At 41.8% G+C, this 26,653-nt stretch overlaps 2 protein-coding genes across 8 annotated transcripts in view; one reads left to right on the top strand and one right to left on the bottom strand.

Annotated features, from left to right (window-relative positions):
• Positions 1–1,214: 1,214 nt before the first annotated feature.
• NSG1 (neuronal vesicle trafficking associated 1) lies at positions 1,215–23,497 on the top strand. 5 transcript variants are annotated; one of them, XM_075499741.1, is made up of 5 exons: positions 1,215–1,630; positions 2,256–2,409; positions 5,920–6,036; positions 17,644–17,754; positions 23,028–23,497. In XM_075499741.1, the coding sequence occupies exons 2-5, from the start codon at positions 2,281–2,283 to the stop codon at positions 23,226–23,228; spliced, it is 558 nt and encodes a 185-aa protein (XP_075355856.1). In that variant the 5' UTR covers positions 1,215–1,630; positions 2,256–2,280; the 3' UTR covers positions 23,229–23,497. The 5 variants fall into 5 exon arrangements, with proteins under 5 accessions (XP_075355856.1, XP_075355855.1, XP_075355853.1 ...); XM_075499740.1 differs by having other exon boundaries at positions 1,215–1,694; XM_075499738.1 differs by having other exon boundaries at positions 1,235–1,694; positions 2,259–2,409.
• A 2,595-nt stretch (positions 23,498–26,092) lies between these two features.
• STX18 (syntaxin 18) overlaps positions 26,093–26,653 on the bottom strand; it is a 69,358-nt gene continuing 68,797 nt past the window's right edge. For all 3 annotated transcript variants that reach the window (XM_075499733.1, XM_075499735.1, XM_075499734.1), the window contains one exon: positions 26,093–26,209. In XM_075499733.1, the coding sequence (XP_075355848.1) occupies positions 26,114–26,209 (96 nt within the window). In that variant the 3' untranslated portion in view covers positions 26,093–26,113. The remainder of the gene's footprint in view (positions 26,210–26,653) is intronic.

Raw genomic sequence — 26,653 nt, 5'->3', positions numbered from 1 at the left:
GGGGAAAAAAATCCCAAGCCCTTAGTTTTGCCATGCTATTTTTAGAAAAGCCTAAATTCCCATTAAAAGACATGAAATTCTGACTTGTAGGTAGAAGGAATCACTGCTGAAATAGCTCTGGTATCCTCTATCTACACACATTACAACCTTGCCTATGTTAGAATTGGCCCAAATTCAGCCACCGATGACCTGTGTCTGCTGCTTTTAAGTGCAAAGCAGGAAAGCCATGTCTGTAACATACCAGGTTCCTAGAATAAGAGAAGTTGTGATCAGCGTGGTTTGACTTTTATCTGCAGTTCACACTTGCATCAGCACTGTTAAATACTTCTGGGGACTGACAGCTGAATCCCAAGCACAAGCAAACCTTTAGTCCCTGCCCCTTGTGGTACCAAGAAGAATCTTGTCCGAATGGTAGAATGAACTAACACAGTGATGCTCTGAGAACTAAGAATTGCAGTCGCTTTCAAGTTCTACAATCTAGTTTTTAATACTTTACAATATTTTCCCTATAATTTGCACTCGCTCAAAGCACAGAAGGGAAAAGAGGGGCTGCTCATGCTATCATCCGTGAAAAGAGGTTGGTTGGTTTTGAAGCATAGAACTGGCTCTAGGCTGAGCACCCGTCTGCCTTTTCTCGCTCGAGAGCTGCCTACCATCCAAGTCACTTGTTGCATCGTCTACAGTGGTTTTCCCTCCACACGGTAGAAAGCAATGCACCTGCAAGACTACAAAATGAGCGTGCTGGTTGCCTTGGCTTATAGCAGACAGCACAGTGAATGTGAATCACTCCCTCCCCCCCCCCCAAGACACACGAGATCGTAAGATGTCCTCTCTCACTCGGGCTGCAAAGCTCTGCAATACGCATTTACCTTGAAGTGACGCGAGCGCCGGTTCCAATATTCGCTTCCCCCCCCACCCCCTTTGCAAAGAGGAAACTCGGTCTCACCGTCCTGACAAGCACGCTCGTCCTTTCCCTGCAGGAACGACTGGAGGGAAAAAAGGAGACGCGCTAAGGACGACGCTAACCGACCGGTGATAACCCCCCCGGCTCTCCCCGCCTCACGCAGCCGGCGCCCAGCCCTGCCGGCGGGCTAGGTGAGGCCGGGCTCCCCCCTGTCCGCCGCCGCTGCCTTATTTAGCGCAGCTTCCCCGCCTGAGGTACCGAGGCTGCCCCCACCTCAGGGATAACGGGCCGCCGTGGGGGGCAGGACGGCGGCCCTCCTAGCCCCCGCCCGCCCCAGCAGCCGTTAGCGCAGGGGACGGGCAGCCGCCGCGCCCCATTCCGTTCCGTACCGTACCGTACCGTACGACTCCGCCAGGGGAGGGGCGCGGAGGGCGGCGCGTCCCGTCCCGTCCCGTCCCCCCACCGCCTCCTCCTCCACCTGCTGCCGCTGCGCCAGTAGCCGGCTGGGGGGAGCCGCCCGCCTCATCCCCGCGGGGCCCCTTTGTGCTGCTGCTCCAGAGCTGCCCTCAGCCAGGCGGCGGCTGCGTCACGGCCCAGCGCTGCGGCCGCCCAGAGCCACCCCGCGAAGGGAGAGCCGCCGCCTCGCCCCCCGCTCCGCCATTGCTGCACGGGCCGCGGCGGAACGACGCCTCGCCGCCCCCCGAGGAAGGGCCGGGAGCCGCGGCGGTGAGTGGTGGGGCCGCTACCTCACACCTCGCCGTCCCTTGCTGAAGGGCCGGGAGCCGCGGCGGTGAGTGGTGGCGGCGCCGCCCGCCAGCCCAGCGGCCGGGGGGGCCGTTGCCCCTGCCCCTGCCCCTGTGAGGGGAGGCCGGGGAGCGCCATGGCGGGGCGCGGCGGGAGGAGGGCGCGGGGTGCCCTCCGGGCACGGCCCCGGTGTGGAGGGGAGCCGGGGCTGGGCGGGCGGGGAGATGCGGCGGTGGGGCCGGGGCGGGGGCCAGCACCGGAGCCTTCCCGATCCCGCGGGCTGAGGGGCGATGCCGCACCGGGGCCGTACGGGCAGTCATCGCTCGGATCAGGCTAACGTGTCGGGGATTTTGGGGTGCTTTTGGTTTTATTTTATTTTATTTTATTTTATTTTATTTTATTTTATTTACTTTGACAATAAAAGCGCTGGCCATCGTTCTTGCTTCCCAGAACGTCAAAATGTAACTGACTCACAGCGACCAACGCGTAATTTCTTTTTTTTTTTTTTCTTTTTTGCCGTAAGATAGCTCGGGTTCCCCGGGGGCTGGGGAAAGGTCTGCTGCATCCCGAGTTTCTGACATTTTGCATTTCTGTGCGTGTGTGCCAGCAGAAAATCCCTCTATCCTGGAAGAATGGTGAAACTGGGGAATAATTTCAGCGAGAAGAGCACAAAGCAGCCCCTTTTGGAGGATGGATTTGACACCATCCCCTTGATCACACCCCTGGATGTCAATCAGCTCCAGTTCCCACCTCCTGATAAGGTACAGTAGGCTTTAGTTTCCACCCTGGAGAAGCACACCCAAATCTCAGGCAAACAACAAAAGAATAGGTTGTGTGTAATGAGCATCTTAGAAATGTGAAGAAATACGGAGTGTTTTAAGGCATGCTAGTTCCCACTGGGGAAAAACCTAACAGTTAAGCTAATAAAAATCCAGTAGTCGTGATTTGCATTAAAAAGCAGCGGGAAATATTAGCAATAAGCATATATAGATTTCAGTGCTGCTGTATGAAATATATAAACATACAAATGCAAGCTTCTCTATGCTGTATCGTCATAGCTCTTCCTATTCTGTATCTTTCTTTTTTTGCATCTGGAAGGTACTGTGTATTCTCTGTGAACGATGTGAATTTTCTCTGCCCAGGAAAAGCTCTCCTAATGGGGGGATAAAGCACTTCTTTATGTCACTGCAGGATGTACACGGGCAGACTAGCCACAGAGAGAAAGAGCTTCCATGTTCCTTCTGTGCTTCAGTAGGAAATTAATGCTAGCCCCAGACAAGCTGAAATAACGAGATGAGAACAGGCCGCTGAGTTTTCTCCTTGGCAACTTATTTGTTTCAAAACCCTCCAAATAGGTGATTCAGGTGCTCCGCAGCTGGAAGGGAGCAGTCCACTGTGCTGCTCACAGGTTGGAAGGGAAGTGTGCATCCTGCATTCCTCATATGGCTTGATTGCTAAGGATTTAATTTTAAGGGTTTAGGAAGGTGATGTGATAGCCTGTAAATATGTTTATTCTCCACACAATAAAGAATTCAGTAAGTGTTACTACAGGTAAGGCATACAGTAGTAGGATACTTTTTCAGATATTTCAGTATCCTGTTTTTCAGTATCCTGTTTTACTAAAAACTTACTTGCACGTTTCTCACATATGCATCTGGCAAAAAAGCTTTGTGGTCTTTGAAAAATACAAAATTTAACTGGGAAGTGGTCAGTAATATCTTCATGCTGATTTTTATTTTTGGCATTGTGTCGTCCATGAGCTCAATTCTACTTCTAGATAAACTGATAGCTATATGTTCCTCACAGCTCAAAAAAATTCACATAATCTTATCTTGGGGTAAAGAATTTTAGCTTGTGAAATTTGCCTTGGTAGAGTGTTGTTTGTAGGCAATACAGATACATTTGGAACCTCCATTTTAATTGCTATTAACATCATTCTGTGTTGTGTTTGGTGACCAGTTGGCAGGCATAAATGCAATAAGCCATAACAGCTGTTAGAGAGCCTGAGGGTCCACTTTCTGCCCTCAGTTACATGGGTGTAAATCTTGTAACTGAGAACAAAATTGCACCCTAAGGCTTTAAAACAAGTTAAGTCTTACTGTGTCTGATACGCCTGCCAACTGGTGACTGGATGTAACCGATTACCAAGGACCAACGTACAAAGGAATTTGTTATGTTACTGCACTGCTAAGCAGAAGTCTGAACTAGGGACCTGTATGGTGATAGGTTTAACCGGAGCGGAGCCTCTGTAGTGAACCCTGGAGGTTCTGTGCCAGCCTGATTGCTCCTACTAGAATGGGGCAGAACTCCTCCCACCTTCACAGCATTTGCCTTGAACGAAAGCAAATGTACAACTAGTCTAGAAGCTTAAATAAAGGAATATTTGATTGGCTCTTCTACTCTTTCCACTGTCTATTTGTATATTACCTTTCCTTTCCTTTCCTTTTGTAAACATAGAGGGGAAAAATAAACACATGTATTTATTGGTCCTACTGGTTTCCTTCTGTAACTGATTAGTCACGGCAGTGTGTCTTTACTGGTTGCTACAGACTCCAAGGCAGTAGTAGAACAACTGATGTGAAAAAAAGAAACAGCATTAAGTCAAGATTGACACACCGATCAAATTCTGAAGTACGAAGACATTCATGTATAATGAATAGGAGTACATACTTCATATATCTGTGCTTATTATTCACTTACAAGGCTCCAGTATGGAGGTGAAGCATAACTTCCTGAACAGTAGTGACTACAGCGCTAAGAATGTGATGATTTTGACAGCTTCTAAATTAAAGGGATGAACTGATTTAAATTCATGTTTAGGTATGTTAAACAAAAGAAGACATTACATAACCAAGCAGATAGAACTGTATGTTCAGTGTCAGCTGAATGTGATTTGAGTTGCCTGAGATTATGCAACATAAAGGGGGAGGAAGGGAACTAAAATGTTAAAAACGATTCCAGAAATCTTCAGACAGTTTACTTCCATGATGCTGTTGAGCAATTGTAAAGTTATATAGTTATAATTGTTATCTTATTTATTATAGCTGAAATAGGTTTAGAAGCTACCTATGTCCTGCACATATGTGTATAATGCTGTAAAAGTATCTAATAAGCTTTGTGGTACTGAGTCTAGGTACAGTTACACATTCTAGATACCATTTCAGGGAAGTGAGGAAAGGGGAACCCAAAGCTTTAATTTCAGTACCTGGCTACCTGCGAGTGTCACAATCTCAGAATAATGTAGTTGCTATTGATACCATGGGCTGCTCTAAAGATAGAATTTGGTTCTAAAAATCTAAAAGGGTCTAGATATTTATTCTGTGGAACAACAGAGAAAATTGAGCAAATCTAACTAGCACCATCAGTACAATAAACTGCACCCTACCTTGAGAGTGATACTTTGAAAAAGATCCTGAAAAATTGTAGAAGACAAAAATGAGGCAAATAGGTTAGGTATGTGAAAATTTTTTACAATTAGAATGCCTAGGAGAGCACTAGAGATATGACTGACATAATGAATATTTTAGGAATACAGGTAAGGTGCTAAATTGTGTAGCTTGGGGCAGTAGCTCATAGCAGAGAATAAACTGAAGTTAAAGAGCCTTGGGTGTTTCAAGAAATCTCATTAACACAAGGGTTTGTGTGCATCTTGCTGCTTGCAGCTGACAATTCAAAAGTTAGATGTTGAAAATAAGAGTGCCAAGAGCTATAGTCTAGCAGATAGTGAATAGCAACAGATGGGTCATTTCACTTCTTTTAAACTCAAAATCCTGCCATCAAAGAACATGGCTACTGGTGGCATCATCATCTGCTAGATTTCTATGGGCACTCTTCAATAATAGGCTCATCCTATTGGTCTCTAGTTTGAAATCCCATTAATGGGATCTCCTGAAGCAAATGGAGGTGGCTGTTTTCAAACTATACAAAGTGGGAAGCTTCATGATTTGGATTTGAACTAAGAGATGCTTGCCTAGTATAGCAGCACAGTACCACCACAGCTGAAAAAGCTGGAATGGTTGTGAAATTGTTGCATAACAAGTTTTCCTGTAGGTCCATCAAAACCACTTTGAGAGATAATTTTGTTGATGATTGCCAAGACAGGAAAAATAACTAACAGCTTACAGCTTCCACAGAAGAATTACGCAAAGTGGGGGTAAAAAACCTTTGCGCTAGATGCACTTGTAAGCAGGTAAAAGAAGAGTTAATGGACAAATAAGATTCTTGTGGCTAGTTTCAGCTGATAGCTTTTTGATTTTTTTTTTTTTTTAAAGGTTGTGGTCAAAACGAAAACAGAATATGAACCTGATCGCAAGAAGGGAAAGTTCCGTACTCCTAAAATAGCTGAATTCACAATCAGCATCACTGAAGGGGTTTCAGAAAGATTTAAGGTAAGCAGTGCTATCTGAAGATGTTAATGACTCAGTTGTGCTTGCAGAAATGCTTAAAATCAATTGCTGATCGTAGTCAAAACTGGCTATAACTAACAGAGTGGCTGTTGTGGGTATAGCTGGACATGAGAAAAATAAATTAAATGTTATAATAGTTCGGTATTTAGCAAGTAGAAGCAAAATAAAATCTTGCAGCATTATTGCTTGTAATCCCTCACTGGCAGATGAATTCAGAAGGCCCTTCTGTCAGCATGTGGGTTTCAGAATGTGGCTGGCCAGGCTGTGTGTGGGCTGCACACAGGTAGTTCTCATGGTATGGATAAAACTCCTGTTAGTGTTGAAGGACAAGAACCACATTTGTTTTCTTTTTTTATTTGTTTTCTTTTTGGCTTATTATTTTTCACTGTGGCCAAACCATTCTCTTAAAAGCACTGTCATAGTCCATTACATATTTTTTTATAGTTAAATGTATGACTTGGCAGCTCAGGGATGTATACCAGCTTTGCTATCAGTTTTCCTGGTCCAATTGTATCTTACAGCTTGGTGACGACTGTTACTGGCAGATGGCAGTTCAGCAAGAACCTGACTCAGATTTGCTCTTTAGTATCCACACCCCTATTACTCCCTTTAGTAGTCCCAGAGGAAAGCTGAGAGCTTAACTGGTGCAATGATTGAATTGCCTTTCCCCCTTCTCACTGGAGGATAGGTTTTCTTGCTCTGTGTAAGTAAAGCAAAGCAGGCAAGTTGGCAGTTCAGCTCATGCTTTCCTACTTATTCTCTTAGCAAAGGAAGACTACAGCTTTTCAGTGCTGTTAATTTGGCATCTCACTCAAGGATGCCAAAGGATTTTTAAACCGTAGGCTACCACACTGTTCAGTGCACAAGTACAAATACATTTGGAAAGCCTGATGTTTAGTGTGAGGGAAAAATACAGAGTTTTAGTAAACATGTGGATTCTCTTTATATTGCACACTTCTAACCTCTATTTGCATGGTAGGAGTTTTAGGGCACACCCAAAGATTCTAGTTCTGTAATTTGAAGAATAAAGCACAGGAGCTGTGCCTGACCAGTGGTTCCAAAAGCTTCCCAGGCCCAAGCCTGCCTCAGAAGTGTATATACAGCTGACTGTGGAATTGGAGTGTGCTAAACAAACAAAGCGAAGGCTCAAGGAGGGGATAGATGCCTTGGGCTACACTTGCAAAATAACTTTGCAGAGTGTCGCCAGGACAAATGTTTTAAGTGCAGGGCAGTTGGTGGAGTTTTCAGCCATACAGTGAAGCATGTAAGTTCCCAGTAAGCTGTGTGGGGAACCACCCCAGATAGTTAATAAGAGATGTTACAGGGTGTGGCAGGGATTTACTAAGGAGGTGAGAAACCTAGTTCCAGTTTTTCTATTCCCTGATTTGGAGCAAGGACATCCCATCCCTCAGGGAAAATGCTACATTCTGACTGACCTCTCTTTCTCCTCCTGGCACCATAGTACCAGTCCTTGAGAGTAATCCCCTTCCTCTCAGGTGAGGGTTGTGCACAGTATGTTGTTGGGTAGGGTGCAGATGGACAGCTCAGAACAAGGAGGACTTATGCCTGGCTGTCTTTTGTTCATGTCCTGGTCACACTAAGGTGATCTGAAAATGCTTACTATGTTGTAGAAGAGAAAGGGGAGAAAGTGTTTAGTTTGAGTACCCTGCTAGGACTTCGGTTCCAAGCAACTGAGCAGATCCTATGCCTGAGGAATTTGCACTTATGCACTAGCTGTAGGGACTAAGGAATTTCATCGCTTGGACGTTAAATTGTAGGTGAGGAAGGGTTTTGAATATCTTAGTCACATCTAAATGTTTTGCGCGTCTTGCTGTAGATCTGGGTTCTTTCTGTCTCTGTTGGGAGAGCTGAGCAAATGAGACCTTGCTGAACAACAAGTAAATAGCTCGTGCTGTTCGGTAGTCTTTTCAAAGTTGCGTAGCTGAACAGTTAGAAGTCTGAGCATTTTTGCGTTGCATTTTTATATACCTTTGGATGGCATACTTAAATGTGTTTTAGATATTACTATATGATGATCACTCTGGGATTAATCTCATACTACAGGGTTGCTAGGTTTTGCTGCTAGGTAACTACTGCATCAGAGAGCGGTTTCAGTAAGATTTGCTATCTCTTGGGAGTTGCAGGGTGATTCACACTGTGGCTGTAAGTCTAGGCTTCTAAAGAAGAGTGTGGGGGTTGATCAATTAGGAAAATTGTGGTTCAGTTAATTGAAAACAATAGTTTCATGCAGAACATGCAGGTCTTAAAAATGTCCCTTAATCTCTATATAACAGTTTTAGAATTGAATTATGCTGCTTGCAACATTTTAAAGAGACCTGACTGGTTCTCCAGCCGGGATGATTGTCATATTCACCACTCCCAGTAGTAAATATTACATGAATAATTGATGAAATTTCATAAATATGTAGATGAAAAGTACCAATTGTCTGAGGTTTTCTCCTGGGTCCTTATTAATTGTGAACCATCATGTTAACTGCTGCTGTTGATTCTGAGAGCGCAAAAGGATATTTGTTTGAAAATTAAATATTTGCTATAATTATGAAATGCATTATTTAACTGGTAGGATATTGACTTTGGCTTGTGTTCATGAAAAAAGTTTCAGATGCCATTTTAATGACCTTAATATTGTACATCACTGATGCATGAGCTTGCCACAAGACACAGCCCAAATGTTGTGCTAAAAATAAAAAAAGGCAGTCATATTTACAAATAATTCACGTGTATTCTAAGATGTACTTCTTAAATAAGGACAAAGCAGATTGCATTTTTGGGATTCAGCAGTGCAGATCATCTAAAGCTGTTCTTCTTGAGAAGTTATACATTATAACAAATGAAGCAACTCCAGCATGTGCATATGTCATGTAGATAATTTGGTGGTTTAGCAGCTGGATGAATAAGAAATTATAAAACGTATTTTCTGCATTCAGTCCACATTACCACAGTTATTACAACAAAGCTGAGAATGTTTACAAAGAAAACTGCAAGTATAATTTTCCTTTATGAAGCCACATTCTGAATTCAAATCAGAATCTATCAGAGGAATGTGAAGACTTCCTGATTCTGAGAACCCTGTTGTCTTAATTTAGTTTTATGGCACTAACCACACCAAGGAGGATGTGATTTTTCACTGAAGATTATTTTTCATTGAGAAACAGAAGTCTTGCTTTATTCTTTGAACAGTGTAGGCTAATGTGGGGAGTTGGTCCTTCATGTCTGGAAAGCAACTTTGAAACGAGCAGATTTTTGTCTCCTGTAAATTGTCCGCTGTACAGAATAACACAGCAAGGCTGGAAATGTCATTTCAAAGGAGTCTTAAGAATCAGGACATAGGAGGAAGCTATTGCAGGGGAAAATTGTTGGTATCAGTTACCCAAGGCCAACCTTTGCCTCCCCCATTGACAGAGCAGCGTTTTTACAAACTCCAGTTGGATTTTGTAGCGGGATGTCTGTTCTGGCACCCATTGAATTGGGCTACAATTGACAGTTGTGCACAAACATACCAATTTAAAAAAAAAAGTCTGTTGTATCAAAGCATGAGATTTTTTTCTGTCTTTGGGGAAACCTGAATAAAGAACATTCAGAAGTATTTTGAAAGCAAACACTTATGTTTCCCAATAAATTTCAAGCCCTTAAATAAACCCAAGCTGTGGTATGCCTTAAACCATTTGGCTGTATTCAAAGGCAATTCAGTTCTTCAGACTTTATCCTTGACATCTCTACATACATCTAACTGCAGAGCCAAAGCCTCAAGCTTATTTCTGTGGTAAGACCATATGGTGCAAGCCATGTACTATCAAGTAGCAAGCAGTTGCTGAAATGTCTGCATGAGGTTATGGAAGAGGAATTGAGACTGCCTTTCAAAATCAGTTCTCACAGTTTTGCCTGGTCATTTTAAGACTAAAAAAATGTATGGAACATATTTAAATATTCCATTTTTGATCTGTCTTAAGGGGGCATCCTTTAAAACGTGTTTCTGCCTCAGGACTTTTTTACCTGTTCTTAGTAATGCCGGTGATGATTATTGCTGCAAAAATAGTCACAGACAAGGAAAATTGTTTCTCTGTTGATTTCTGTGTGATTACTCTGTGTGTTGAGTAGCTCTTTGCTCTCACTTAAAAAAAGTCTGTTAGGTGCATGAGATGTCAGCTGATTCCTGTACAGGATATCACTTCCTTAGGTATATTCTGTGTCTGTCACTTAGTGCTGGAAGAGTGACAGGTACTTACTGCCATGAGTAGTTCTGTTTTCTTCAGTAGAACTACTCACAGGATTAAAGTTGCTCACAAGTATAAGCGTTTGGCAGGCTTTGACTTCTTCCTTTATTACTTCAGGCAAGAAAAATAAAGGAGATTCTTCTTTCAGTGTAACTGCTATTTTAAAACAATTGATGTAAGTAAGGTACTGCATGGCAACTATCGTTTTTCCATTTTTTTAAAATGTTTGATAATTCCCTGATATATCATTGACAATCCTCCTGCTAAATTTTTGGCTAAAAGGAATTTTTTTACAGTCAGAGCTGGAAGATTTAAGTAAAGTGGATGCCTAACAGCAGCTTTAAGTCAGGTGTCCTCTGCCATTGTATCCATTAGAAATCCTTTTCTTGGAGCAGAACCAGAGACACTGGTGACACAGAAGGTGTTTTGGGTCTGTCCAGATGTAACACTTACATAGCCTTTCCTCTCCTGTAGTAACCTTTTCCAGCCTTTCTCCTGGCCTCAGTAATATCTTCTGGGTTTGTATGGGAAGGTAACAAGGTTCTTATCTCAGGGCCACAGGGTTTCTTGAACTGCTTCCTCAGATCTATGTAGTTAAGAAACTGATACATGGTGCTGTGTGATGGAAGATGATGAGAACGCTGTCATGAACAGCTGTGTTAAGCCACAGTGCTAGACTCTCAAGGCCACTGCCTTGTTAACCTGTTTTTGTCTAACAGTATCTCCCTCAGGTTTCATTAATCGACTCCCTTGCAGGCTGGTTCTGTTGCCTTGCACTGTCGCTGTTAATAAGCACTGGGTCTGTAGCTTCTTTTCAGTTACTGTCCTTCATGAATCTATCTGCCTTTCTTGCTGCTACTCCCAATCATCTCCAGGTAAGTATCCAAGCCAGTTCTCTCTTCCTCTTTGTCAACTCTGAGAAGGACAGTCTTTTGATCTCTCTTCCTTTTCCTGTACAGTCTATCCCAAGACTATCATCCACTTTGAGCACAAAGGTTTGATGGGAATGTTCTGGTGAAGAAGTTGAGTTTAATAGATACATACCAGTCATATAGCTAAACATGAAATGTGATGTTAGAAATACTCTTCTGAAATGAGGCACCTGCTTGTCTTTTGAGTCACTGGTCATCTTGTATATGTATGTATATTCCCATAGCAACTATGGGAAATTGTACCAAGTTGTTTTGTATAATTTGAATTGCTCTGTAAATGAATATGAGTCAAATGCTGCATGTATAGATGTGAATGTTCCTTTTTTTCTTTCACATTGCCATTTACTTCAAATTGAACATTTCTTATTCCTTAAGTGCGTTGTTTCAGATGCATCTTTCATGTAAACTTCTAGGGACAAGCCCAGGTAATAGCAAAGAAGAATATAATTTTGGAAAAGCAGGAATTAGGGAAGTGGAGAGCTGATTCCAGTGTTTTCTAACGTGCTGGTAGAGGGCATTGTGCAGCTGGAGATGCAGGATTTTAGTGGAGAGAGGTGAAATGGAGGTCACGGCCATTTGCAGGGAAGTCAATGTGATGTTACACGAATTTTAGTCTGTGGGATGTGGGATGCAGCCAGACGAAATCTATTGTAATTACAGTCTGCCTGCCTAAAATTCTGTTGTATTTTAAATTGGATAGCAATAATCTTAATTTCCTCTCCTAAATGGTTGTACAGAGTTCCTGTATTTCATCCCAGAGGGCTTTGTATTTCACTGATGAGCAAAGCATAAATTGGTTGTAAATCACCTCAGATGAAAGGTGCTCTATAAACATATGTCTTCACTCTTTTTGTTTGGTGCTAGCACCAAGTCTGTGCCTAGCACTTTACAGACAAATCAGAAATGAAAGTTGTGTTCCCCAGAGGCTGCAATTGGAAATAGATAATGCATAGATGTAGAGCAGAGATGAGATGTGACCAAGTGTCAGCGATTGAGCAGTGAAAATTACTGCATGTCTTGTTAGTTCCACTTTAGTTCCACTTCTCGTAATAATAGGAATGCTCCTAAGTGGGTTTGTATGCTGAAAGGTGCATGACGGAAGGAAAAGCAGGAAGGAAGGTGGTGCAAACCAGCACAGTAAGAGCGGGTTAATGAAAGAATTTCAGGCAAGAGGAGGAGGCATGACAAGAAGGGTAGAGGTGAAGGCAGAGGGAAAACAGATGGCACCCAGGCTTTAGTGGGACAGTGGGATACAGGCAAAATACAAATACAGAAGGAGATAGAGCTAAGAGGAGCAAAAGGGGCAGACTCGTTGCATGCCTTGAAACATGGCTTGTAATTTGTTCAGAAAGGTACAGGAGCCAGGAAGGGGTGGGAAGAGAAGCAGGCGCAGTTGATGCAGTTGATGAATTTTGCTGTAATATTCTGGCTTGATTAAAAAGGGAGCACAATAAATGTTAGTGAAGTGACAAGTAGTTCACAAAGTGAACTACTTCTCTGCAGTAGCCAGGCAGAGAAAATACAGCTTGCAGTGTTTTGCAGCTGTAGCAAAGTAGATGGACTGATTGGGAAGATCTAGCAGATCTTGATGATAAGGCCTTATCATGAGCTGTTTACATGTTAGTGTAGTTGTCGGATCTGGTGAGTTTCATTTGTTCAGCTAAATGTGCTTACAGTCTGAAGACAGGTTTTTTTGCTGTGGGTACACTTAGTTCATTCATTAGTCATCTCTCATTTCGATTACTGTAATGGCTTCTGGCTAGACGTTGTCCTTCTTCTGCTCTTCACTTACAATCTATTAAAAAATCTGCCGCATACATAATATCTTGTAGTCTTTTCTCTTCACATAGTTTTGCTGCCAGATCCCCTTAAAACCAACTTTAAAGGACACTCTCAAGATGAAAACAAAACCACACTTTTGAGTTTCTAGTTAAAAGAAACGGTTGTTTGTGCTATCTTGTAGTTATGTCATAAAAAGTACTTTAAAAGCCCATCACTTGTGTAGTGTGACAGGCACCTTGGAGTTCTGCAGGATGTACATGGCAGTGAATGATCATAGTAATTCAAAAGACTCCTGCTCCCACTGTGTGGGGTCCTGCACTCAGCCAGCTGGCTACCACAAGGTGAAGAGATTCAAGGTTTCTTTCTAGAAGACAGGGAGTGGTGCTTGCTCAGGCATTGCATCCTCTCCTGCCTTGAACAGAGGAAGAGGGCAAGTTGCTGCTAGTGCCCTGGTAGGAAGAAGAGAATAACTTTCCTTTAGTTTTTAGTGAGTGTGCAAAGTTGCTGTGGAAGAAAGCAGTAAAACGACAGCTTTAGTAGCGCTTGTGGTCTAAAGAATAGCTTGTTGCCTTCCTTCTTTCCGTGCTTTTATTTCTGAAGGGCATCTGGGAGGAGAGGGCTCAGAAGGTGAGGCAGAGAGGTAGGGTTGCGCTGTGTTACTGGCAGGGGAGAGAGGCAGACTGCCTCAGGTTCAGAAGTGAACCTGGGGATCTGACAATTGTGGACCATTGGTGGTGGGTTGTTATGAGAGAAGGAGAATGGCTGTTAGAAGGAAGAGAAGGATTTCCAGCTTATAAGGGAGAAGTGGATTGGATTAACAGGTGATTGGGATCACCTTGGAATCCACTGATGGTTTTCTTTCTATCTGTGTCATGTGCATGTGTGACTGTCCTTCACTTAAATAGAAATTACTCGTATCCTGAAGGATGGTAAGAGAAGGGAGCGTCCTTTCTAATAGGAAGGAGACAAGAGCTTACTTGATTAGGGATTTGCAAATGGAGTGTGATTGCAAGTTATTGGAGATAATGAGAGTAAAAATTTACATGTTAATACCAAAATTAATAACATTAGGAAATACAGTAAGTGAGAGAGAAAGATTCCGTGAGAATATGAACCAGGAGCCCTGAGAGCTCTTCCCAGTGGCTTACTGTGTGGCAATGGAAGAACCATGCTGGACGTGACTTGTACGAGCAGTGAGAACTCACAGCTCCACGTAGGTCAGTGAAACAGGTAGATGCTCCATGTCTCAGCAAATCAGCCCTGAGGCTGTGGCTCTGCAATTTGCCAGGCTCCAGCAATCCACACAACACTGGGCTTGTGACCTCTTTCAAAAAACATAATTACTTTCCAAAACGGCTTCAGACCCTTGGAGAGGGTGATTCTGCAGTGATTGTGGAAATAAAATATTTTTCTATTGTCTAATATTTGGTCTCAACTACAAAATAGCTCGTTAGTGTTACAGTATGTTCCTGAGGCCTCATCTGTATGTCAAAATGGTTACGACTGGGAAATAATGTTATAATTCTACTATTTCTTGCTAGTAAGATGGCCAGGGATTATAGTTAAAATGCTTTGAAATTTGAGAATATTTTTCAAAGCATTTTAAACTGTTTACTCCTGTCTGTAGAGGAGACAAATGTGAGCTGAATCAATCTGTACCATAGCAATTGTTCTGCCTGGTGTCCGTGTCCCACGTCACAGGTCTGTGCTCCTAGAGGGAGCAGCCTTTCTTGAAGGCTGTGTGGAATATATCTTGTAGAGCATGGGAAGCCTCAGCAATAATCCTATCTGGATTTTATCTTTTCTATCCCTGCTTTCTAGTCTCTCTTTTCCATTTCTTCTGTAAGGGAAAGAGCAGTGACTGTCAGAGCAACAGGAACTGTGTAACATACACTTTGAGTCAGTGGGAAGTGAATGACCCAAAACGTGCAACTGGGACTGGTCCGTGTGTGTTGTAGAGCTGCTGGGCTGGGTGAGGAGTGCTCCTTCCTTTGTGGTTCCTCATCTTCCCATGATGCCCAGCAGCAGCTGGAGCTCAGCAGGGGAAGAAGGCCTTGGTCCCATGGCCCCACAGGCAGACAGGGCTGTGGACCTGCTTTGGGGCCCAGGCATGGTTAGGGCCCCTTGGCCTGGTGGGGCGGGTGGACCCTGGACATCTGCATATGGGTACAGTGTGACACGGGCAGTGTGTGGGACTTAGAGATACCCACAAGGCGGTAGGGAGGTGGGATAAGGAGCCCCAAGTGGGAACTGCAGACTTAGGGGAGAAAAATCAGTTTTTCTAGAGCCTGGAGTGCAAGGATAATTTAGGGGGAAGAACAGAGAATAAGGCTCATGACAGTTGTGGGGAGGGGAAAACACTGGAATATGGGATTCAAGGTTTGGGCCAAGCCAGAGGGTGAAGGGCCTTGTACATGTGTGTGGGTGGGATAGCTGAGGAAACACAGGAAGGGGCCCCAAACAACCGTAGAAGAAAAAAGGGAGAGGCCTGATTAAAAACATATGAGAAGGGCTGAGCTAGGGCATGGATTGGCCAGAAATGGGGGGGCGTTATGTTGCTCGTTATTAAACTGGGCCACAGAGGATGACCAAAAAGGTGTTTTATCTCTTGGATTCATGCAGGACATACTGAGATATGGGACATGTGAGCAGAAAATACGAGGTTGGCAAGACAGAGTGATGTATCCATGTTAACCTTTGTGTATGCAAACGAATAATAAACTTGGGGAAAGACTAATTGGATTTGAAAATCGCTGTTAGTGTGAGGTTTTCAGAGGGTGATTAAGAATATCTTTTTCTTTTTTTTTTTGGTAATCCAGTGACTGTTCTGAGAAACTGGAGATATTGCTATTAACCAGAAAGGTTCTTTGCTCCATGTCTCATTTCGATTGGCATTGTTACATTAATATCTACATTTCTTCCGCTAAATTACTTTCTGATCTGCAGTTCTCCCTGCCTCTCTTCCAGCCCTCCTTTTTTGGCCTATTTGCTGTCTGTCAGAAATCCTTATAAAATTCTTGGCTTCAGCAGCACACAATACTGCCCAATCTTGTTTCAGCCAGGGAGTTTAGCACTTGCTCTTGTCTGCCCAGGGTGAAGTTTGCTTCCCCAGCATGAGAAGTCCCTAAAAGTTCATCTCAGTCCTTCAGTATACTAGTCCCACTGCCACACCCAGTTTGCAGTGTTGCAAATCCTATTAGTTCTGGGGCTTATTATAAAGGGAGTGTGTGGTGGTTTTTTTTTTTACCAAGAGGCAAAGCTACAATTGTTTTTGTTGCTTTCTCAAGTATCAGATTATTCTTGTCTGCATAATTGACCCTGGTGTGCCTAAGTTCTCTTTTTAGGAGGTGTATATAGCTGGCTTACTTGTCTTCGTATAAAATTTAGATCATATTATACTTTGTTTTAATTAATTAATCACATACTCTCGTTCGTTTGTTTATTACTGTTTCTTATGCTGTAGCACTTACTGTCTTCTTTCTAACTTGCCAAAAACCAAAGCTCAACCACTGTTACTCTGTAATCTCCTTGAGCTACTCCTTTGTCTATCAGTAGAAGCTTTAGAATAATAAAAACACACATCTGGGACACTCTCCCAGGTAATGAATGCTATTCGCTCACCTCACACCTTCCACACAAACGAGTCTGAATTAGGGAGCTTTGCTAGGCTTGCGCTTTCTCTTGTCAATGTGTGAGGTAATTCTAGAGATAGTTCTGTCTCCCGTCTCACCTAAAAGGCTGCCAGTCTCCCGCTGCTCGGAGTTTATTCCTGAGAAAGGTTAGCTTGATACTGACACTGATTTCAGATTCAACTTAAGGTGTGTCTTGGATTTTCCTCCAGCCCAAATTCAGAACCAGGGAGGTACTTAAGGACATGGTGAAGAGTCAGTACCATGTAACGCAGTCCATAATGGCTTCTCTGTGAGCACTGTGGAAGGAGGTGCAACAGAACTCCTCGAGGCTAGCCCCATGTTGAACATGGTGTATTCCCTTATGGATCTGGCAGTGAACTACTCCTGCACGGTCTCTGTGTGATGAAGAAGTACTGTTTCAACCTATAAATTAAGGAGCATTGAGCAACCAAGCATGCAGACTACTGCTGTAACTATCCATATATTCATAGCAGGTGCAACAAACTCTCATCCTAACAAGAGAGGGCAGACATTGCCTTTTCCTTGCCCTCTTAGAGTCACCTTTCTATTACCTGCATGACACCTGTGCTACTTACTGTCACCTGACTCCATTCTTGGGCAGGCACAGGGAAAACAAACATGCTTAAGAGCTGACATAAACTAGACTTACACTTACATCATCCAAATACTGAGAAAGCAGCAGACCCAAGCTACCTCAAGGCGTCCTTCTGGCCTCATGTGTGCACTGGACAGAAACGCAACCCAAAAAGCCGTGCAGTACAGAGACAATGGGCCCAGATCATCCGCTTTCTTCTCCGAGAACGGGGAGGTAGAAGCACTTACGTGCTGCTTTCCTGTTCTCCCTCAATAATTAAGAAGCTGGTTTTATCCTTTGCTTGATTTTACTATAAACTGCATTCATAGCTCACTTCTGCTGCCTACAGTAACAAACAGCAATATAATAAGCAGTGCATTACTAATATAAGCATGTTTTATTTTTCTTTACAGGTAACTGTGCTGGTCCTTTTTGCCCTTGCGTTCTTAACGTGTGTTGTATTTCTGGTAGTCTACAAGGTTTACAAGTATGATCATACCTGTCCAGAAGGATTTGTTTTCAAGGTAAATTGCATACATATTCTAGAAAAACAGGAGAGTATGTCATATTCACTGTGTTGTTTTCTGCATAACCTTGATTAAGTCATGCTGTATTGCATAGAAATTTGTGTTTGTTTTCATAGGTTAGCGTGCTTCCTGCTATGCTTCTTTCTGCTTAATTTATAATTGAGGTTGTACTATTGCACAATTTTCATAACGTTGTTATTTTGCTAATGCTTTAAACATTGAAAATACAGCAAAAGTCACAACACCAGTGTCCTTCAAACGTACTTAATCTGCAGTTGTCTGGACAAAGCCCTCATTTATTGGGTCATACGGTTTAATGTTGCATGTTCCTCCAAATGTGTTTCAGGAAAGAAGAGAATGATAAAACCTGGAGGAAAAAAAATTACTCTGGAATATGTGTCAAAGAAACAGCAGAGTGATGTTCTCATTAAGAGTAGCAGAGATACCTTAGGGTTATTTTTGTAGAAAGAACTTCTTGTTCTAGAACAGTGTGACCTCCGAGCCCTACTGCCACAGGCCAAAAGTGATGCCAAAAAAGGGAAAACGGATTTATTGGAAAAAAAACTGGTGCTAACCGAAAGGGAGGCTGGGGCTCACTTCATTCGTGTGAGATGATCATGCTGGCTCCTCAGCTATGACCTGGGCTGAAAGTCGGAAAGGTAACATTGATTTCTCAGCTGTAAATTTAGCAGCATTGAACTTGGCTGTAATTAGATAAGAAAAGTAGCAGTGATGATGGCATTCTTCCCTCTAATTTTTTAAGACTATTTAGTCATGTAATGAGTCAAATGGGTACCTAGTATGATCTTCAAAAGGATTTAAGAAGGAATGGCTGCCTCAGCCCTCCCTGACGATCCTGTTGAGGACTTTTGATTCTGCCACTTCAGGCACATAAATATCTTACAAGAACCTGCTTGGCTTCAAGTATTCCATTTTAGGTTACTGCTTTCCCTTGGTTCAAGGGCAAAAGATACTGTGGTTAGAATATTTGGCTGTAACTCAGGAGATCCAGCTTTTGGTTCTGCTGTTGGTGTTTTGTGTTGTCTCAAACAAACACTGAAACTTTGCTGTGCTCATGGGACGATAGCCTTTTTTTCCTAAGCTTTCTCTTGGCTTTGAGCAATTTGGAATATCGACTGTATATTCCTACCGAGCCTATCTTGATGTGATCCTGACTTGACAGGAATGGCCAGTTACGTGCTCCTGTTCTAAGTCTAGTAACAGTCTGCTGCTTCTGCTTTCTTTCATACCATGTTGTCCCTTCCTTGGAGTTGCAGTCTTCTGGCTTCTTTTGTCTTTTCTTCCTAGTGTTGTAAACATTTAAGGGGAGAACAGTTTCTTGGCTATATTTCAGTTGCACTGTGAGCAGAGTCCATTTGGGTTTCTCTCCTTAGGGCCCTGTGTTTGAAACAGGGGTTGGGCAGCTCATGCTGCCCAATAGCTCATGCTTTGTTTTTAAGGTGCAGCGCACACACACAGGGCTGTGTTACTATTATTCTCCCAGCGTTGGGTTTTGTGGCGGCTGTTTCCTAGCTGCTTGATGGCATAATGCCAGGAGACACAGCATCTTTGGTCATGTAACTCTTAGGAGTTTTACAGGATAAACACGTTAGCAAATGACACAAAGCCTGAAACTACCAGTGTTGACGTGAATTTGTATCTGTTGCCTTTGCATCTTTTTTTGGGAGAGTCCATAATATGTCATGGCATAGCTTGGCACAGATGTCCTAAGAGAGATGAAAAAGTCTGTCACCTTGTGACCAGTGTCTCTGTGGACTGGTGTTGTGCTTCAGGTGGACTCAACAATGTTCTCTGGCCTGGATGTCCTCAGGCTTTGGATGCTGATGTGATTTCCTGGTTAAGGGTAAAAGTGTCTCCTGCCTCAGGAAGCCTGGTACCATGGGAACCTCTGCATGAAGGCTGAGCTACCGCAGCTGTGAGTCAGGCTCACTCTTCTCTGCTTTGATGCACTCATACATGGAGCAGTTCCAAAGGTTTCAGTGTTTTCAGCCTTTCTGCTGTCCTACGCATCCAGAGCTTGAAGGTGTGCTTAAAAAGGTGCTTATTTTCCTTTGTATAGCAATCTTAAACTGCTTGAGCCTCAATGTTGTGCTTGCTGAAGCTTTCTGACACAGCCCTAATACTGCTGTTGTGCAGATCATTCCTCTGAAGCACTAAAGTGGCTATTGGTGAGACTCACCAGAGTTTTCCTCAAAGACCTCAGTGCACTTACATCCTGGAGGAATTTCTCCAGGGCTTCAGTATGCTCCATACTGCATCTGTTGCCCTTTAGCTTTCATTGCCGAGGCACCTGCATTCTGTCAGACTCATGGACAGTACAACGAAGTAATTTCAATGCATTAAAGACAACACCATCATCTATTAAGTTTGGAATTACTGACCCAGCAAAGTTAATGTGACAGAAGATACTAATGATAAGCGAATACCACTGGGGTCTTTATGTCAGAGGAATAAAAGGAGTCATCTTAATACAGCCAGATACAGACTGGCAGCCAGGATTTTCTCTGGCATCAAAGGCCTTAACCCATAACTAATTTCTGAAATAGAAGGGTTGTGAAAGAAACAAGAGACTGGCAACTCACTCTGGAGCATCCCAGTTTCTTCTCATGGCCTTCCTTATCACTTCTCTCACCTGGGAACCATGGAAACAAATAAAAAGGATAGAGAGAAATGTTCTGCATAAGCTGAAGGTCTCAGGCAAGCGGCAGGATGAGAATCGCCACCAGTTTCCATTGCTTGTGCAGCGCTTGGGAGTGACCAGCTTGCCTTGATTAGGAGCTAAGGAAAGGGGGCTGTCCTTGGGCACTACACAAGGAGCAATGAGTAAAAGGAGAGGTTTTTCCCATCTTTTCTAGAAGCATGAAATCCCGGGAGCAAAAATGCAGTCAAGATGGAAACTCTGCTCTGTGTTTCTTTAGGCTCTTCTGTCAGATGTTGTGCATGCTTGTGACTACAAAAAATGTTACTGAGTCATTTTGCCTGTTACAAAGCAAATTGCTTCTAAAAGCAACAAAAGATTCTGTGGCCTTTTTTTAGACTGGCAGTAATCTTGGCTTGTCTTCAGCACTAATGATTATATTTGCTTGAATTTCCTTGGCAGATTTCATTAGATCAATGGATTGCGTTCCTTCCCCCATTTTAAATATTTAGAATTGTGACTACATCCCATGACTGGGTGAAATAATCACTACAAAGATGTCTGTGTACATGTACTTCTTAGTCATTTTTTCACGTGGGAATTAATGTCAGTTATCCCAGATAAAACATGGGTAATATTTCCAGAAGATGGCACGGTTGGTGTAGGTGAACATGCGTATCAAATAGCTCTAGTCCAGAGTTGTCCTGGATTATTATTATTTTTTTTTAATCTAGGTCCCAGTCTTGCAGCTGGCATATACAGTGATTATGACTATGGGGAAACCTCTGTTGACTGCAACAGTGCTGAACAGGCAAAAGTGTCTGCTTAGCCGGGGTTCAATCCCATCTGCTTTGTAGTGCTACTTCAAACAAAACTGTTTGGGAAGATTTGCCCTGGCTGCTACAAAAAGATAACACATAAGCTGAACTGGGGTGGATGTGGTAACTTTGAGCGCTCTTGTGAGTCTGACACACATGGGGGCTTCTGCCACGCAAGCAGGTTAGAACTGATGAGTTGTTAACTCCGTGGGAGGGCTGCTAGTCTTGTGGCAGCGAGTCTTTCAGCAGACAAATCTGCCCCAAGATTGCATTCATCGGGGGCAGGCAGGTTCATCAGACTACCTGTAGGCCTGCTGTTTTGGCAAGTCTTGCTTTTTTCTTTCATACCTTTTGATGCTTTTTTTCACTGTAACATTTTTAGGATGCAAAATTTATATTAAGCCAAGACTGTCTGCTGGATCTTTTGCCCAATCATTTTGTGCTTTATGTTTTAAACCATTTGAAACTGTTGTTACTGGTGCTTATTTATGCCACTCTTTTTTTTTTTTTGACAAGAGTCAACCCAAAAGTAAATGTGGACACATTTGAGATGTCGTGATTTTTAGGACCAGATGCTATTTTTGCATGTGTTTTTGTGCTCAGGAATTTCCAATACTCAGCTCCGTTTGCCAAGTTCTGTGAGAACAGTAGCAGTTCAAAGTTGCTGTGCTGTAGTGTTATAAATTTTAGTCTTCCAGTGCTAGAAACAGGAAGGCTGAACAGCCTATTTCTTTTTACAGTCAGAGTAGAAATGATTAAACTTATTTCTCCTCAAGCTGCAGCTACTCATAGCTTATATTTTAGAGGGTCCATTCAGTTGCCCAGATGACTGCCCCAACACTCTGAGGTATCAGGCAAGACTGCTGGACTGGCAGATACGGCAGAGGACCCACAGAGAGACCTGTGACTTTCTGGAGCAAAACCTGGAGGGTCACAGGATATGACTAAGTCATTTTTTCCTTCTATGCAACTAGCTGCTTTGTAGGCTTTTACTGCATCCTCACTGGAATGGTTGCTAGATGATACCTGCTGACTAACGCACTGCACGTGCACATTCACTTTGGTTTTTAAGATGACAGCAAAGTTTGGATCCTACTTAGTATGTAACTCTCTAAATCTGGTATTTCACTTTCAAAAGCTCTAAGCATCTAGCAGTTTCTATGTAGTGCTCTTAACCTTCTGGGAAATTAAATAATGTAGTCCCACAGCTAAAGATAGCTTTTTAAAAGCCTGCTGTTGGCCACATCTTTCTGACAATCAAGAGCGAGGTATTTTGTATGTATGTGCACACTTGCACTAAGCTTGGCCACCCACGATATTTTCCCTTTATGTCTTATTTATTGGGCTATAAAACTGTCCATACCTTGGCACCAGTATAGCTGTATTAATTTCTGTCCCTCAGACTGAAAACACCATGTTAAAGTGCCTGAAGCTAATCTAACGGTAGGACGCAGACGTGTAATTGTAGACCAAACAGTTGGAACTAGGTGAGGAGGAAAAAACAGCAAAATACGGCTAGAGGTAGAGATGAGTACTTTTGAAAATAATTGTAGGGAAGCATGTTTCTTGTATGCTAATTATTCTGGCATATAAACCCAGATTGGTCTTCCTGGCAAATGCACAAGTAGTTTAAGGATTGGAGGGAAGAACGCTGTAGTTAATTGCTGTATGTATGTTGCATCTTGACTCCCAGAAAGTGAATGTTGGCTTAGACTAAAAGGAAAAGAAAAACCTAACCTACTTTTGCTGTGTATGGGACCGTATCTAATCTAAGTGATGGATTTTCTTTTCAGAATAATCAATGCATTCCAGCTGGGTTGGAAAACTACTACTCTGAACAAGACTCCAGTGCTCGGGGGAAATTTTACACGGTCATAAACCACTATAATCTGGCCAAACAAACGATCACGCGCTCAGTGTCCCCATGGATGACAGTACTGTCAGAAGAGAAACTATCGGAACAGGAGACTGAAGCTGCTGAGAAATCAGCTTAGTATGATAAGCTAATTATTAACACTATGTCCTTTGAAGGTAACTAAGGGACTTTAAGAAACTTTTCATTAAATATAATTATGGATAATTTAGAGGTTACTCATGTTTATGGTGCAATTGCTTCTGTTTGCTGATACTGCTTTGCAAAAAAACCAAAAAAAAACCAACCCCAAAAACATGCTGCAGAACATTCATGGGCATAAAACAAGGTGCATATCAGCATTGCTTTAGAGCTCTGACACCATTTTCAATATTAAAAAAAAAAATCCAATGTGAGATATGTTCTTGCAGTTTATTGGATACTGACAGATTTCTTTGCTGGATTTTCAGGGCTTGGACCTTAGATAAATTGTGTTCTGTTGTCTGAACTGATACTTTATTTATTAATTTTTTTATTCTTTGTCATTTTGCAAACTGAAACACCTCAGCCATAACTAGAGTGATCTCTTGTTTAGCTGAAAGCTATATTTAGTATTTCGTTTTGGCTCAAGCAAGAATAATAGTCAGCATTGATGTCAAGGGCATAATGTAATGACTTGTATGGAGAAAGAAACTGTCAGGTAGCATTTTTCTTACATTTTCTTTACTGTTGTTTATTTGTAAGTGATAATGAAGTTCTCTGCAACAAGGCATGCTCAATGTTTTATTATCGCTGTCAACAGGATTTAACTGCATTTCCACTGTGGCTTTAGCATCTTGGTAAGGATAGCACTGAAACACAAACTAGCTAGACATTATGGAAAAACACAGACAGTTTTAGTGATGGGTGTTGAGGATAGTGTAAAAAGTACACAGGTCAGGATGTTCTAATGAGAAATGACATCTTTTGATCATACTTAAGAGGCAGAAAGCCTATTCACAGTAGACATAGTCCACTATGTAATTTGTTGGATACAACAGAGGGAGTAAATTTTCTCTTTGATTACATTAACATTTTCCCTTTTTATTAATCAGGAAGAGCTTTCAGTTTATATATAGTTTGCAGTTTTATACTTTCTAAAACAGAGCATCACAAGTGAAATAATTGCATATTAGATACATGACTGGCTGTTTTAAAGTGACATGTGAAACTGAGTGAAGAGTAGAACTGTTTACGTATGGCTTGGGAGGGGAAGAGATGTAGAAGAACGTAGTATTGTGGATGCACGTTAAAGTTCTATTGTAATTACAAACTTACCAATTCTTTGTGTGAAACGAAGAATGTTTTCATTGTTTTCATTTTTATTATAAATCTTAAATATATATTACAAAAAAGACATCTTATTAATTTAACAGTTAGACAAAAGCATCTGGGCAAGCAAGTCACCTTTTTTGTTCATGTAACTTGAATGGGACAAGGTGTAGTGGACATGTCAAAAGTTCCTTTTTTTTTTTTTGGTAGAGACAATACAAAAATGAAGGGAAAACAGCAGTATGGTGTGTAGTAGTAGAACAAACATGGTCAACTCTACTTTTTTTTTTTTCTCTCTCCAGTAGAATTGCTTTATCAACAACACAGTAAAAATAACCATTACTGCTTAATTCTCTAGGTTTGATATGAAATGTGCATTACACAGTAGTATCTGTAAAAGGCTTTTTATTAAGTCATTATGGTATGTGGGATGCATAAAAAGCAATAAATTATGTGCCAAATTTTTCTTTGCATTTAAAAATTTCAAGCTTATGTTGAAATACTCAAAACATACCATGTTTGCATTTTTTTAATAGGCGTATGCTTTATTGAAGGTAATTAATTCACATGTAACTTTTGACATTTTCACTCTGTGCAGAGTAGAGAATAGGGATGATGCTGCTTGTTGCATATAATGTATGGAAATATACATTTCAGAAGAGAGATAGCAAAACACACATTTCATATCGACATATTCACAGAGGACATTCAGATTTTACAAGATAGAAAGATCTGTTCCCCAAGACTGTCCTGCCTAGAAATGATTCATGATACATCTCCTCCCCTTAAATTTAGGACAATAAAAACTTTAACGCACAAGTAAGTACTGATGAGAAACAGCTTCTTTCTCTCTCTCATAACACTAAACATTAAAAAATACTAAGCTTTACGATCTAGGAGAAACAGATTGCTTATGCTTCTTGAAGTCAAAACTGTTTTTTCCTCTGATTTAACAGGAGGGAGTTTATTGATTCTTATTTCCAGTTTGTTTTGAGACTTTTTTTTTTTTTTTTTGGTTAACAAATTGCTCCCAATGTTAGGACTTTGAAGAGTTTGGCTTTATTACTGTCTATCCTTTGGCTTTGTTCCGACATCCCAGAACATCTGTTTCACTGCACAATCTGTTTGTGTTGTATTCTCTCTTTTCACCTAGAAGTAAAGCTCTTTAGTTGACTTATTATTATTATTATTATTATTACTATTAAATCAACCTGGTCTCTGACTCAAGTAGTTTCAAAGGATTAGAAGTAGAGGTCATACATGTGCAAAGTGATCACTATGTACTGAAGTGGTATGATTAAATAAAAGCCTGAGACAGTGTAGATGCTTCTGCACAGTAACAGTTTTCTCTTGATCTGGTCTGCGCGCTGGGAGCTGGACTTCAGACATCACAGATGTGTGGGTGACTGATAAAACCATTATCAGTTGTTTTCTTCTGTTAGCTATGCTCCAGCTTGTAGCTTTCTTACCAGCTCTTTCAAAGGTTTCTATGTTCTTTGCAGGATTAAGTGTGGTTTTATGTTTGATAAAGGGATTTAAAATGAATGCTGTCAGCTCCCTCTGCACTAACAGATACACACACATGCTTATTTGTTGGAAAATATTTCCATCATAGCAGTATGAAAAAATGCATAATAGAGCTATGCTATATACCCCACTCCATTGGAAAAAATGTCACAAGTTTTACAAACAAAGCATGTAGACCTTATTATATTTTTAATTATCATACCAGTCCAGGAAAAGCAAGGAAAATGAACACATCACAAGGAAGAACAGGATCCATACTCTAAATCCAGCATTGTTTTTGATGGCCTGTGAGGAAAAGGTTATCTCTGTTACCATCACCAGTAAACACACAGTAGAATTCCCACAGGGCAACCCAAGATGACTGTTAGTGGCTTCACTCTTCCCTCCCACAAGAAAAAGAACAAAACTTGCCATTAATTTCAGGTGCATAAAAGTCAGGTTGGCTGCATCTCTTTAGATTTATCACACTAAAGTTTCTCTCAAAAAAATCTTAAATTTGATAATTTAAAAAAAAAAAATATTGCAAATATTTGGAAATATACCCAGAACATTAAGAACTACACCAAACTGTACATGCATAAAGGTTAGTTTTAAGTTCCAAAAGTGAAATTCTGTGATCAGAAATAATCAGGCCTTCATCATTCTAATAAACATCTTCTGCCCAAAAAAACCAAACAAACCCAAAAACACCCACAACCAAAAGAAAACCCCAAACCCAAATCCTGACCC

Source organism: Mycteria americana, chromosome 4 (assembly GCF_035582795.1).
Source record: "Mycteria americana isolate JAX WOST 10 ecotype Jacksonville Zoo and Gardens chromosome 4, USCA_MyAme_1.0, whole genome shotgun sequence".
Taxonomy (NCBI): domain Eukaryota; kingdom Metazoa; phylum Chordata; class Aves; order Ciconiiformes; family Ciconiidae; genus Mycteria; species Mycteria americana.
The sequence above is the reverse complement of the archived record's forward strand: the minus strand, read 5'-3'. Positions and strand labels throughout refer to the sequence as shown.